At 46.1% G+C, this 12,338-nt stretch overlaps 1 protein-coding gene across 1 annotated transcript; it reads left to right on the forward strand.

Moving 5' to 3' along the window:
• The first annotated feature begins 5,581 nt into the window (after positions 1-5,581).
• Positions 5,582-11,926, forward strand: LOC143295183 (uncharacterized). Its single transcript, XM_076606756.1, has 2 exons — positions 5,582-6,264; positions 10,637-11,926. The coding sequence occupies exons 1-2, from the start codon at positions 6,019-6,021 to the stop codon at positions 11,144-11,146; spliced, it is 756 nt and encodes a 251-aa protein (XP_076462871.1). The 5' UTR covers positions 5,582-6,018; the 3' UTR covers positions 11,147-11,926.
• Positions 11,927-12,338: the final 412 nt, after the last annotated feature.

The raw sequence follows: 12,338 nt of genomic DNA on the forward strand, positions 1-12,338 counted from the left end.
GGAAAAAAAAAGAAAAAAAAAAACCCACAAAAAAGAACCAAACAAAACAAATCAATATAAATGGAAATTATACAAATAATGAGACAGGAGACGATATGATTAACTCACTCAGTACGGCCAGTCCTCTCTTCTCCTCTACACAGACCCCTCGGATGTCCAGTGGGTGTCTGAATGACCCAACCTTTAGCTTCCGTTGTCAGAACTGTGGTATCTTTGTCAACATTCACCTCTTCAGTATAAGAGCGTTCTGCCTGCAATATTTTGATGATGGTAATTGGGATGAAACGCTGTTAACGTCGTCTCTTTCGCCGTTCGTATGGAGAGAGTTAACAAACAGTAAAGAGTGGTAACTCTCTCCATTACACAAGGTACACAACTTCAAGTCAGAGAGACAGCGGATAAACTACCGAGGCAACCATGTATTTGTTCTGTATTGTCCATGTGTTCTGTGTGGCTTGTTCAGGATTAAAGAGGCTATGCCAGTCTTGAATAAAAGCTAATTTGTGTTTGCACATTTCTTCTGTTTTTGTTGCTGTGTGCACATGTCAAATGATTGGTATAAGGACAGGCCCGGCGCTTCCTTTTTGAGGAAGTGTCTGGGTTTGTTCCAATGTACCTTTTATTTACCTGTGTGCTAGCTGAATCGGTAGCGTAAGCATCACTAACTTGAAGTTGTGTACCTTGTGTAATGGAGAGAGTTACCACTCTTTACTGTTTGTAAATCAATACAAACAAAAAACAACAAAACGATTTATTCTTTCACTCTTTAAAGAGGCAGTTTAGGTCTTATAACCTTCCCTGAGGTACACAGGCCATCCACGGTCCCCTATCTTGTGCCTTCCACCCTTCCAGGGTTTCAGGTTTCGGTTTTCAGTTCCAGTTTCAGTTTCTCAAGGAGGCGTCGCTGCGTTCGGACAAATTCATATACGCTACACCACATCAGCAAGGCAGATGCCTGACCAGCGGCATACATAACCCAACGTGCTTAGTCAGGCCTTGAGTGCATGCATGTTATATATGTTTGTGTGCCTATCAGAGTAGATTTCGTCCACAGAAATTTGCCAAAGGCCAACACCTTTTTGCCGTGGGTTTCTTTCTTTTTTTTTTTTTTTCAGTGCGCCCGCTAAGTGCGTGCTGCAGACGGGACCTCGGTTTTTTCCCGTCTCATCCGAATGACTAGACGCTTAGTTTGATTTTTCCTGTCAAACTAGGGAGAAGGGGCAAGAGTGGGAATCGAACCCAGACCCCCCCCCTCCCCACCAGGACACTGTACTGATAGGTAAGCGTCTTAACCACCCTGCCCCCATCATGTGTGGAGTGATGGCCGTGTGGAGTGATGGCCTAGAGGTAACGCGTCCGCCTAGGAAGCGAGAGAATCTGAGCGCGCTGGTTCGAATCACGGCTCAGCCGCCGATATTTTCTCCCCCTCCGCTAGAAATCCTTGAGTGGTGGTCTGGACGCTAGTGTTTCGGATGAGACTATAAACCGAGGTCCCGTGTGCAGCATGCACTTAGCGCACGTAAAAGAACCCACGGAAACCAAAGGGTTGTTCCGGGCAAAATTCTGTAGAAAAATCCACTTCGATAGGAAAAACAAATAAAACTGCACGCAGGAAAAAATACAAAAAAAGAAAAAAAGAAAAAAAAATGGGTGGCGCTGTAGTATAGCGACGTGCTCTCCCTGGGGAGAGCAGCCCGAATTTCACACAGAGAAATCTGTTGTGATAAAAAGAAATACAAATACAAATACAAATCCTGAGGTATAGGCCGCCTTTGAAGAGACGTACATATTCCCCAATCTTGTGCCTTTGCCGCTGTCAGCTGGTGTTTGGGAAACAAGCACACAAACAAAGAAGACTTGGGGACGGGACGGGAGGGTCGTGGGATCAGCCAGCTGGAGGAGTGACACATGACGATCATCATCGGTGGTCTGGTGGTCCAGTGGTAACGCGTCCGCATGGGGAGCGAGAGGAGAATCTAAGCGCTGTGGTTCGAACCCCACACTCCCCAGCATTCTCCACCCCCACCCCCACCACCCCCCACTTCCACTCTACTTTGAGTGGTGGTCTGGACGCTGGTCATTCGAGATGAAACGATAAACCGAGGTCCAGTGTGTAGCATGCATTTTAGCGCACGTAAAAGAACCCACAGAAATAAAATGCCTGGTTGTTCCTGGAAAAAAAATTGTAGAAAAATCCACTTTGATGTGAAAACAAATACACTTGCGGGCAGAATTTAGGCACTGCATTCTGACGACACGCTCTCCTAGGGGGAGGGGTGGGTGGGTGATACAATGCAATACAATACAATACAATACGATACGATACAATGCATTACAATACCATACAACACAATACAAGATAACAGCATCCACCCCATCAGGCAAATCACTCTACCACCCCACAACCTATCAAACACCCAGCAAACCAATCGCTTGCTTCCAACCATCCAACCAACCAGCCAACCATCCAATCAACCATCCAGTCAACAAATACCATCCAACAAGCCAAACAAACACAAGAGGACGATGACGATGACTAATACTAGGAAACACCACAACCACAGTAACCATCCCGCACTCACTCTCACTCACTCATTCCCTCAACCGCTGGGGTCGTTGGGGGGACATGAGGAAGATGTCATAGCTCGCCACGCCGTTCTGTTGGCAGCTGTCGTGGAGGAGATCTGGCATCGTCATTTTGGTCCATTCCTTGACGTTGTCGGACCAGCTCTTTCTCTGCCGGCCCCGTCTGCGCCCTCCCTCTACAGTCCCTTGCAGGATGGTTTTGAGAGGGTGTTATGTCGTATGACATGACCAAACCATGCCATCTTCCGTCGTTTGACAGTCGTCAGCAGTGGTTCTTGGGGCCCAACAGGGTTGCTGACCAGGTTCCGCACATAGTCATTGGTCTTGTGCTCCTTGCAGGAGATGTGATGCTTGAGGAGACGACAACCACAGTAAGTGAGAAAACAAGATTCTGTGGCCTCTCCAAACCATCCCGCAAGGAACAGAGAAAAGAAAAGAAAAGAAAAAAAACCTCCAGGGAGAGCTGGACAGTACAAGGTCTTCAGAGGGACAAAGGAAAGAGAAAGAAGGGAACGCTGGAGAAAGAGCTGGACAGATAACATCCTTGAGTGGACCGAGAAAAACCTTCGCCCAAAGGGTCTACAAAACAGAAGAGACAGCTGAAACGGTAAGGCCACGTAGCAAGATCCTGTGACCTCTCCCATACCGCTCTTCAAGGAGTTTCAGTTTCAGTTTCAGTAGCTCAAGGAGGCGTCACTGCGTTCGGACAAATTCATATACGCTACACCACATCTGCCAAGCAGAGATGCCTGACCAGCAGCGTAACCCAACGCGCTTAGTCAGGCCTTGGAAAAAGAAAAGAGAAAAGGGGTGAATAAATAATAGATAAATACATAAAACAACAACAACAACAAAAACTACTACCACTACTACTAATATGTATAAGGCGCAAAAACGTGATGAAGTCAACTATAAGCGTACATAAATAAATAAATAAATAAATAAATAAAAAAGACAAAAGAAGTAGTAGCAGTAATAAAAAAAAAGACAAAAAAAAGAGACAACAATGATGATAAATAAGCAAATAAATGTAAAACATGGAGACACACATACACCCACATATGCATAACAGATATGCACCAAACATGCAGGTTCACAGATATGAAAGCACAGTCAAATACACATAAACGTACATGAGCCCCCCCCCCCCCCCCCCCACACACACACACACACACGTTACCCTGCACCTTCAAGGAAACAGAAGAAAAGGGCGTCAGAGCCGTAAAGAGACGGACATATAACGTCCTTGACTGGAGAGGGGAACTTTTTGGCCCCAAACCTGGTTCCCTGGTGTTTATTTTTGACAGTGGTGAATGTGGCGTGCTTTGTTTTGCTGGGATTTGCACCTGTGGGATTTGAGACTGTGATGTCGCCTGTGTCAATTTACATATCTGTGTGTGTGTGTGTGTGTGTGTGTGTGTGTGTGTGTGTGTGTGTGTGTGTGTATACATGTATACATGTGTATATGTGTGTGTGTATGCATGTGTATGTGTATGTATATATATATGTGTATATATATATATATATATCTTTTATCATGTCAGACTTACATATGCATATTTTAGTCATGTTAAACTTTGTAGACTTTGTACATATTTCACGACACATAGTCTTAAACTTCATTATTTTTTTTTATTGTGTAGCGCGGTGAGCCCCATCTGCGCTGTATAAGCCTACATTTTATATTTTATATTTATAAACCCAGGCGCTTGCCAATGACCGGGACAAATGCAGGCTTCTTGTTCGCCGATCCAGCACGCAGAGGCCGGGCGAGGTATGGGCCCAGTGAGCGCTAAGTATGATGGTCAGTCGTGTCCGACTATGACCATCGGAACAGCAGAGGGGGCAACTTACTGTCCCGACTGTACTGGGCTAGAATTTGATTATAGTGGAGAGTGTCTTGCCCAAGTTACATCCCCACACTCCCGGCCGTGAGGGTTTTTAGGACAGTCGGTGTTGGGGATGGTTCCCAAAGGCCAACAAGCCCCCAAGGCTGCAGCACTGAGAGCCAGTGCAATTTCGCCTCCGTGTTTGAGAGTCATAGTCCTTCACGGAAGACTAAGTTGTAAATGATTTCCCATTGCAATGGAGAAACCATTGATGATACAGTCCTCACTATGCTGTTGGTCCAACTGTAAGTATTATTATAAGCCTAAATATTGCCTCCGGACACATTTTGTCAGGGGGGGGACACATCCAGTGCTGTCACCGCACGGCTGCAGTGCTGTGCAGGGGAAGTTGCTCGCGCTGACGAGAGGGAGAAGTGTGGGAGGAGGGGTGGGGTGGGAGGAAAGGGTCAGAGGAGGGGTGCGCGGGAATGGGGAGGGAGGGGGGGGGGGTGTTGGGGCGGGGGAGGTGGGAATGGGCGGGGGGTGGGGGGTGGGGGGGGGGTTAGCTTATAACAGAAGGTGGCCGAATCTCCCTCGCAGTGCCAACAAGTCACCCACCGACAATTCCTCGATCGCCAGCGAGCGACGGACCGATTTGTTTGGTTTGTCTCAGGAACCCCCCCACCCCACCCCCTCTCCCCTCCTCCTTACTCGTTCGCTCTGTCAGTCACACAGAGTGTCACCAGAACTGCATTCCTAGCTTTTAGTCCGCGGAAACAAGAAGCAACCTTCCTTTCTACACCTGGCCTGTAGAACACGACGTGTTTATGTGAAGAAAAAAAAGACATCAACAAAAAAAACAACAGCATGTGCACCTCTGCCGAGTTTTTCTAGCCACTGACGTCTCGAGGCTTTATGGTGGTGATGGTTGTTGTTGTTGTTGTTTTCTTTTCCTATATTTCAGGACTTCTTGGTTTAAACGTTTTCTTTTTAATGTAAAAAAAACAAACAAACAAGGTGAAATACAGCGTTCTATTAAAGAAAACTTGAGTAACAACAAGCCTGAGCTTATACCGTCACTTCTTCCTGCGTTGATTCGGTCGACACAACGTGGCGTGTTTACTCGAATAATAAAACAAACAAACAAACAAAAAAAAAAGAAAAAAAAGTAAGAAAATAGTGTATGTGTGGAATTCTGTGCAGAAAGGCATTGTCATTGACGTTCCGCGCTTAATTTCTTTTACACTGGTTATACATGTTCCGTGATCCGTTTTTACTCTGTCACGATCAAACTTGACAAGAGACGGAGATTGTACCCTGCAGCGCATCCGATCTTTACGAATTCAGTTCTTGTTTTACGTGCTACTAGCTAAACAATCGGCAACGCCCAGATTGATAACAAGAGATCGGACTGTCCATGGTCATTTTCAATGTGTGCTGTGTTGAATAAAGGCAAGCAATCCAGAGTCTGAGTTAGCCTTTTTTTTTAAACAAGCAAATACTAAGCTGATCTAAAATGAGACAGAATAAAACAATACAAAACAAGGCCCTGTGAAATCCACCCCCTCTGTCGTCGCCTCCACAACAACCTCCCTCCCCCACCATGGAAAGTGACGTCTGCTGTGACGTCAGCCTTTCCCACACCATCGATGACGACATCGCCTTCGAGCGCGTGCGTCACATGCCGCGCCGGACCCAGTTCGTCAGCACACACCGCCAGCTGTCATGGCAACACGACAAGGAGATGCGGCAACACGAGCGCCACCGGAAGTTGAGCCACGTTGAGATGGCACGTGCCAAGGGCGCCATGGCTCAGAAACTGTGCCGTCTGCAGGACGCCAAGAAAGAGGTGAGTTTCAGGGGTTAAAAAAAAAAAATTTTTTTGGTTTAAATAATCTTTAATTGTTCAACAATACACATGATTACTACGCAATGAATGACAAAAGAGCATCAACAAGCTTAAAGCTTATACTGTGCTCACAACGTTGCACTTCAATTTTATCATGACGACTGATGAACTATATTATGACTTGTATCAAATAACATTCATAAACAGTAAGTAATGAAATAATGAAATAAAACAAATAAACAAACAGTACATAATATAGTAAAATAATGCTAATATCAATATTAACACGAGATTAAATTTATTATCACCACAGTAATTGGCCTAATAGAGGAAGATTTTATTTTTTTTTATTAACAGTTTCTCAAGGAGTCGTCACTGCGTTCGGACAAAATTAATCAAAATTAATCATTACAAGTTGCACCTCAGTGTTAGGCAGATGCCTGACCAGCAGCGTAACCCAAAGCGCCAAGAAAGAGGTGAGTTTAAGTTTGTCAATTTGTTTCTTAAAGAAGCGTCGCTGCGTTGGGACAAATTTCATAATACGCTACACCACATCTGCAATCTGCAAGGCAGATGCCTGACCAGCAGCGTAACTCAACACACCGAGAGAGAGAGAGAGGTGAGTTTACGTTTTTCATTTTCTAAGTTTCTCAAGAAAGCGTTGCTGGGTTCGGACAAATTTCATGAACACAACACCACCACCTCTGTGACCAGCAGTGTAACTCAACGCACCGAGAACAATGTGAGTGTAGTGTGTGAAGGCTGGTGTGTGGATGTAAACAGGTGGGTGGGTGGATGGGTGATGATTTATTAACATTTTTATACTGCCAGAGCCTAAAATTAAAGCTATTTAGGCAGTAACTGACCTGCATGCTATTTAAAAAATGATCATTATATACATGAACTAAATATGAGATTGCCTGGCAATGAAAATAAAGAACAAGAAAAATACAAAAGATCCGATACTGAAACATACATGTTAGTTCCTAAGTACACTGCATAAAACAAGTCACAATAAGATACAGCATCACATATTTTGTATTTTGTATTTCTTTTTATCACAACAGACTTCTCTGTCTGAAATTCGGGCTGCTCTCCCCAGGGAGAGCGCGTCGCTATACTACAGCGCCACCCATTTTTTTGTATTTTTTCCTGCGTGCAGTTTTATTTGTTTTTCCTATCGAAGTGGATTTTTCTAAAGAATTTTGCCAGGAACAACCCTTTTATTGCCGTGGGTTCTTTTACGTGCGCTAAGTGCATGTTGCACACGAGACCTCGGTTTATCGTCTCATCCGAATGACTAGCGTCCAGACCACCACTCAAGGTCTAGTGGAGGGGGAGAAAATATCGGCGGCTGAGCCGTGATTCGAACCAGCGCGCTCAGATTCTCTCGCTTCCTAGGCGGACGCGTTACCTCAAGGCCAATACTCCACTCAGATTTGCCACAAATAAACCCAAACGGGGGCACTGCATAAAAACCTGTACCCAAGACAAAAGTTGGCAGGGATAAGTAAACCATAAAAATATGATTATTAAAAAAAAAAAAAAATCACGGTAAGATTACGATATTAATTACAGGGATGGATGGGTGGATTGGTTATTGAATGAAGGCATGTAGGTGTGTGTTTCGGTTTCAGTTTCTCAGGGAGGTGTCACTGCGTTCGGACAAATCCATATACGCTGCACCACAACTGCAAGGAAGATGCCCGACCAGCGGCGTGACCCAACGCGCTCAGTCAGGCAGGCCTTGAGTGCATGCATATTTTTTGTGTACCTATCAGAGTGGATTTCTGCCTCTGAACTTTGCCAGAGGACGACACTCTCGTTGCCATGGGTTCTTTTCCAGTGCACCAAGTGCGTGCTACACACAGGACCTCGGTATATCATCTTATCCGAAAGACTAGACGCTCAGTTTGATTTTCCAGTCAAACTTGGGAGAAAGGGCGAGAGCGGGATTCGAACCCACACCCTCGAGGACTCTATGTATCGGCAGATGAGTGTCTTAACCATTCTGCCACCTTCCTCCTGTGTGTGTGTGTGTGTGTGTGTGTGTGTGTGTGTGCGCGCGCGTGTGTGTGTGTGTGTGTGTGTGTGTGTGTGTGCGTGTGTGCGCGTGTGTGTGTGTGTGTGTGTGTGTGTGTGTGTGCGTGTGTGTGTGTGTGTGTGTGTGTGTGTGTGTGTGTGAAAAGTGATTTTATCGGTCTTTTTTTCTGTCCCAGTTATGTGTGATTTCCTTATATAATTTATGTTGTATATCAAATATTACTGTTCTGTTTGTAATCTGTTTTTGTCTCAGACTTCACTACACTTAATTTCTTCTTTCTTTAATAACTGATACAATAGAGTTATTCTGATTCTGGTTCTAATTCAATGGAAATAAACACATGCTTGAACTCTTTCCATACGAACGGCGAAAGAGACGACGTTAACAGCGTTTCATCCCAATTACCATCATCAAAATATTGCAAGCGGAAGGCCCTTATGCTGAAGAGGTGAATGTTGACAAAGAATACCACAATTCTGACGACGGAAGCTAAAGGTTGGGTCATTCAGACACCCACTGGACATTCAAGGGGTCTGTGTAGAGGAGAAGAGAGGACTGGCCGTACTGAGTGAGTTAATGGACTGGACTTGATACTGTCAGGTTTCCCTTGACAACACCTCACAATGAATACATCCAATATAACGGAGAGGGTCTTCGTTCAATTCTGCGATTCCCGGCATGGCAGAATCGGTAAGGTGTGGACTCAATGATCCAGTGTTCACCAGTGATCAGGGTTCGAGGCCCCGTTTCGGCATGGTGTTGTGTCCTTGGGAAAGGCACTTTAGTCCGATTTTCCTCACTCCACCCAGGTGTGAACGGGTACCTGACTTCGGATGGGGGAAGATTTAACGCGGCGAGAAGAGAGCTGGGTCCCGCCTTCATGTGGCGAGCCCTGGTCACAGCGGATGTGAAATCACACTGCCCCGATGGCCGTTAATTTAACTCACTCAGTACGGCCAGTCCTCTCTTCTCCTCTACACAGACCCCTCGGATGTCCAGTGGGTGTCTGAATGACCCAACCTTTAGCTTCCGTCGTCAGAACTGTGGTATTCTTTGTCAACATTCACCTCTTTGAGTATAAGAGCCTTCCGCTTGCAATATTTTGATGGTGGTAATTGGGGTGAAACGCTGTTAACGTCGTCTCTTTCGCCGTTCGTATGGAGAGAGTTAAAAAGAATATGGAACCTTTGGTCTCTTCACGTAGTTGAGAAAGTTTGGAAACACACATGCACAACTGAATGGTCCTAAATCATGCAATGAATACACCACATGGTACGAGTCGTATTTGTATTTTTGTATTTATATTACTCTTTTCGTCACAACAGATTTCTCTGTGTGAAATTCGGGTTGCTCTCCCCAGGGAGAGCGCGTCGCTACACTGACAGCGCCACCCTTTTTTGTGTATTTTTTTCTGCCTGCAATTTCATTTGTTTTCCTATCGAAGAGGATTTTTCTACATAATTTTGCCAGGGACAACCCTTTTTTTGCCGTGTTTTTGATTTGATTTGATTTTAAAAAATTCTTTTTACGTGCACTAAATGCATGCTGCACACGGGACCTCGGTTTATCATCTCATCCGAATGACTAGCGTCCAGACCACCACTCAAGGTCTGGTGGAGGGGGAGAAAATACTGGCCACTGCCGGTGTGATTCGAACCAGTGCGCGCGGATTCTCTTGCTTCCTAAGCGGACGTGTTACCTCTGGGCCAACACCCCACTTCAGTAAATCTCATCAAAATGTATGACTTGTTTAATAGTTCATCTAAAAATCGTTTGCTGAACCTATCTAGACTTATTTTGCATTACTTCTCACTAGGATCTAATGCGTTTACATAAACGTTTAAATTCCTTTAAGAAGTAGTGTGATTATGAAATGGAGAAATGATGCTGCGTTCGTCATGACGATATGATGTCAAATAATTATATCTTTGTTCAGCCGACACCGTAATTGCTGTGCATGGCTACGTCTGTGATACCATTGTGTATAAGTTGTCATCGCCCATGTTATGTCCATAACATTTTGCTTAAAATCCCCCTTTGGCTGGAGTACGTGGTGTGATGATGATGATGATGATGATGATGATGATGATGACACTAACAACACACCCCACATGTTGTGATGATGATGATGATGATGATGATGATGATGATGATGATGATGACACGAACAACACACCCCACATGTTGTGATGATGATGATGATGATGATGATGATGATGATGACACTAACAACACACCCCACATGTTGTGATGATGATGATGATGATGATGATGATGATGATGATGATGATGATGACACGAACAACACACCCATGACTGCCCCACCAGGTGAAGAGACAGAGGAGTGACCCGGGCATGACCCCTGACCGCCGCCTCAGCGACCCCTCCTCCTCCGGCCTGCCCCAGGGGAAACAACCGACGGACCCCAAGACCACCCCCACCCCCACCATGAAGCACTCCCCCTCCGCCCCCTCCTTCCCGGTGACGCACGTGATCCCGGAAGACGGGGAAGCGCCTGGCCTTACGGACAACAAGAGAGGAAAGGAAGGAGCCTCCTTTCCGGACGCGCAGCACTCCCGGTCCGGACGCCGAGCGACCATCGCGGAGGGGGTGGTGGAGGCCGACAGCCTGCCCCCCCACCTCGTCCGCCGCCTGTCCCACTTCATGGACAGCACCAGCGCCCTGCTGATGAACCCTTCTGCCGGTGGCGGTCGCAGCGTGAAGGACCAACCACGGGGCCCCGGGCTGCTGATGCAGCAGCAACAAGGGGAGTCTGACCCGGTGCTTCTTGGCTCTGGACAAACAGAGAGGTCCGACTCCCTGCCTGAAGTGGCGTGACTTCTTGCAGACACCCCTCTGCTCTGTACGCCGTTAAGACTTCTCATCTAGTGCTTCATCTGTGATCAAGGTTCGAGCTCCCTGTTTCAGCACTGAGTTTTGGTTTGTCCTCGGAGAAAGACGCTTTACTCCTGATCGCTTTCACCCGGGTGTGGATGGGTGGGTACATGACTTTGGCTTGGGAGAAGGTTAATTAAAACAGGCGGAAGGAGAGGATTTTGCCCCGCCTTCCTTTGCCGAGCCCGTGATACGGTGAGAATGAATGAACTGCCCCTAGAGGCTGTGAAAAGCTATGGGACTAAGGTGCAAGAGAGCAGACTCTCTGACAATCAAACAGAAACGGACCTGTCCTTCAGATTCCCATGCCGCATGTCTTAAAGAAGGTGACAGCTAGCTATGTACCCTCCTTTTTGCATTCACAACATAGTTTATTTTAATAACTTCTCCTGTCGGTTGTAGTTTACTTTCGGTCCTGGAGCCAGCTGCATTGCTTGGTTCTAACTTTTTGACGGTTACACGTGACGAAATGCCTACGTTGACCGAACTACACCATTGGACAGTTCCATACTACACACAGTTAGTAGCGGGTTACGACCATACTAGGCTCTTCCGTCCGAGCAATGCAACTGGCTCCTGGATGGTAGGATCCCGAACGCCGACTGTCCTAATAACCCTCTCGGCCGGGAGAATTGGGGGGTGTAGCTTGGGCAGGACGCTCTCCACTGTAATCAACTTCTCGCCCATATAATCGGGACAGCAGTGAAATTCCTTCCCTGTTGTTCTGATGGTCCTAGTCAGCAGTGAAATTCCTTCCCTGTTGTTCTGATGGTCCTAGTCAGCAGTGAAATTCCTTCCCTGTTGTTCTGATGGTCCTAGTCAGCAGTGAAATTCCTTCCCTGTTGTTCTGATGGTCCTAGTCAGCAGTGAAATTCCTTCCCTGTTGTTCTGATGGTCCTAGTCGGCAGTGAAATGCCTTCTCTGTTGTTCTGATGGTCCTAGTCAGCAGTGAAATGCCTTCTCTGTTGTTCTGATGGTCCTAGTCAGCAGTGAAATGCATTCTCTATTGTTCTGATGGTCCTAGTCAGCAATGAAATGCCTTCTCTATTGTTCTGATGGTCCTAGTCAGCAGTGAAATGCCTTCTCTGTTGTTCTGATGGTCCTAGTCAGCAGTGAAATGCCTTCTCTATTGTTC

This window comes from Babylonia areolata, chromosome 20 (assembly GCF_041734735.1).
Source record: "Babylonia areolata isolate BAREFJ2019XMU chromosome 20, ASM4173473v1, whole genome shotgun sequence".
NCBI classification, from domain to species: domain Eukaryota; kingdom Metazoa; phylum Mollusca; class Gastropoda; order Neogastropoda; family Buccinidae; genus Babylonia; species Babylonia areolata.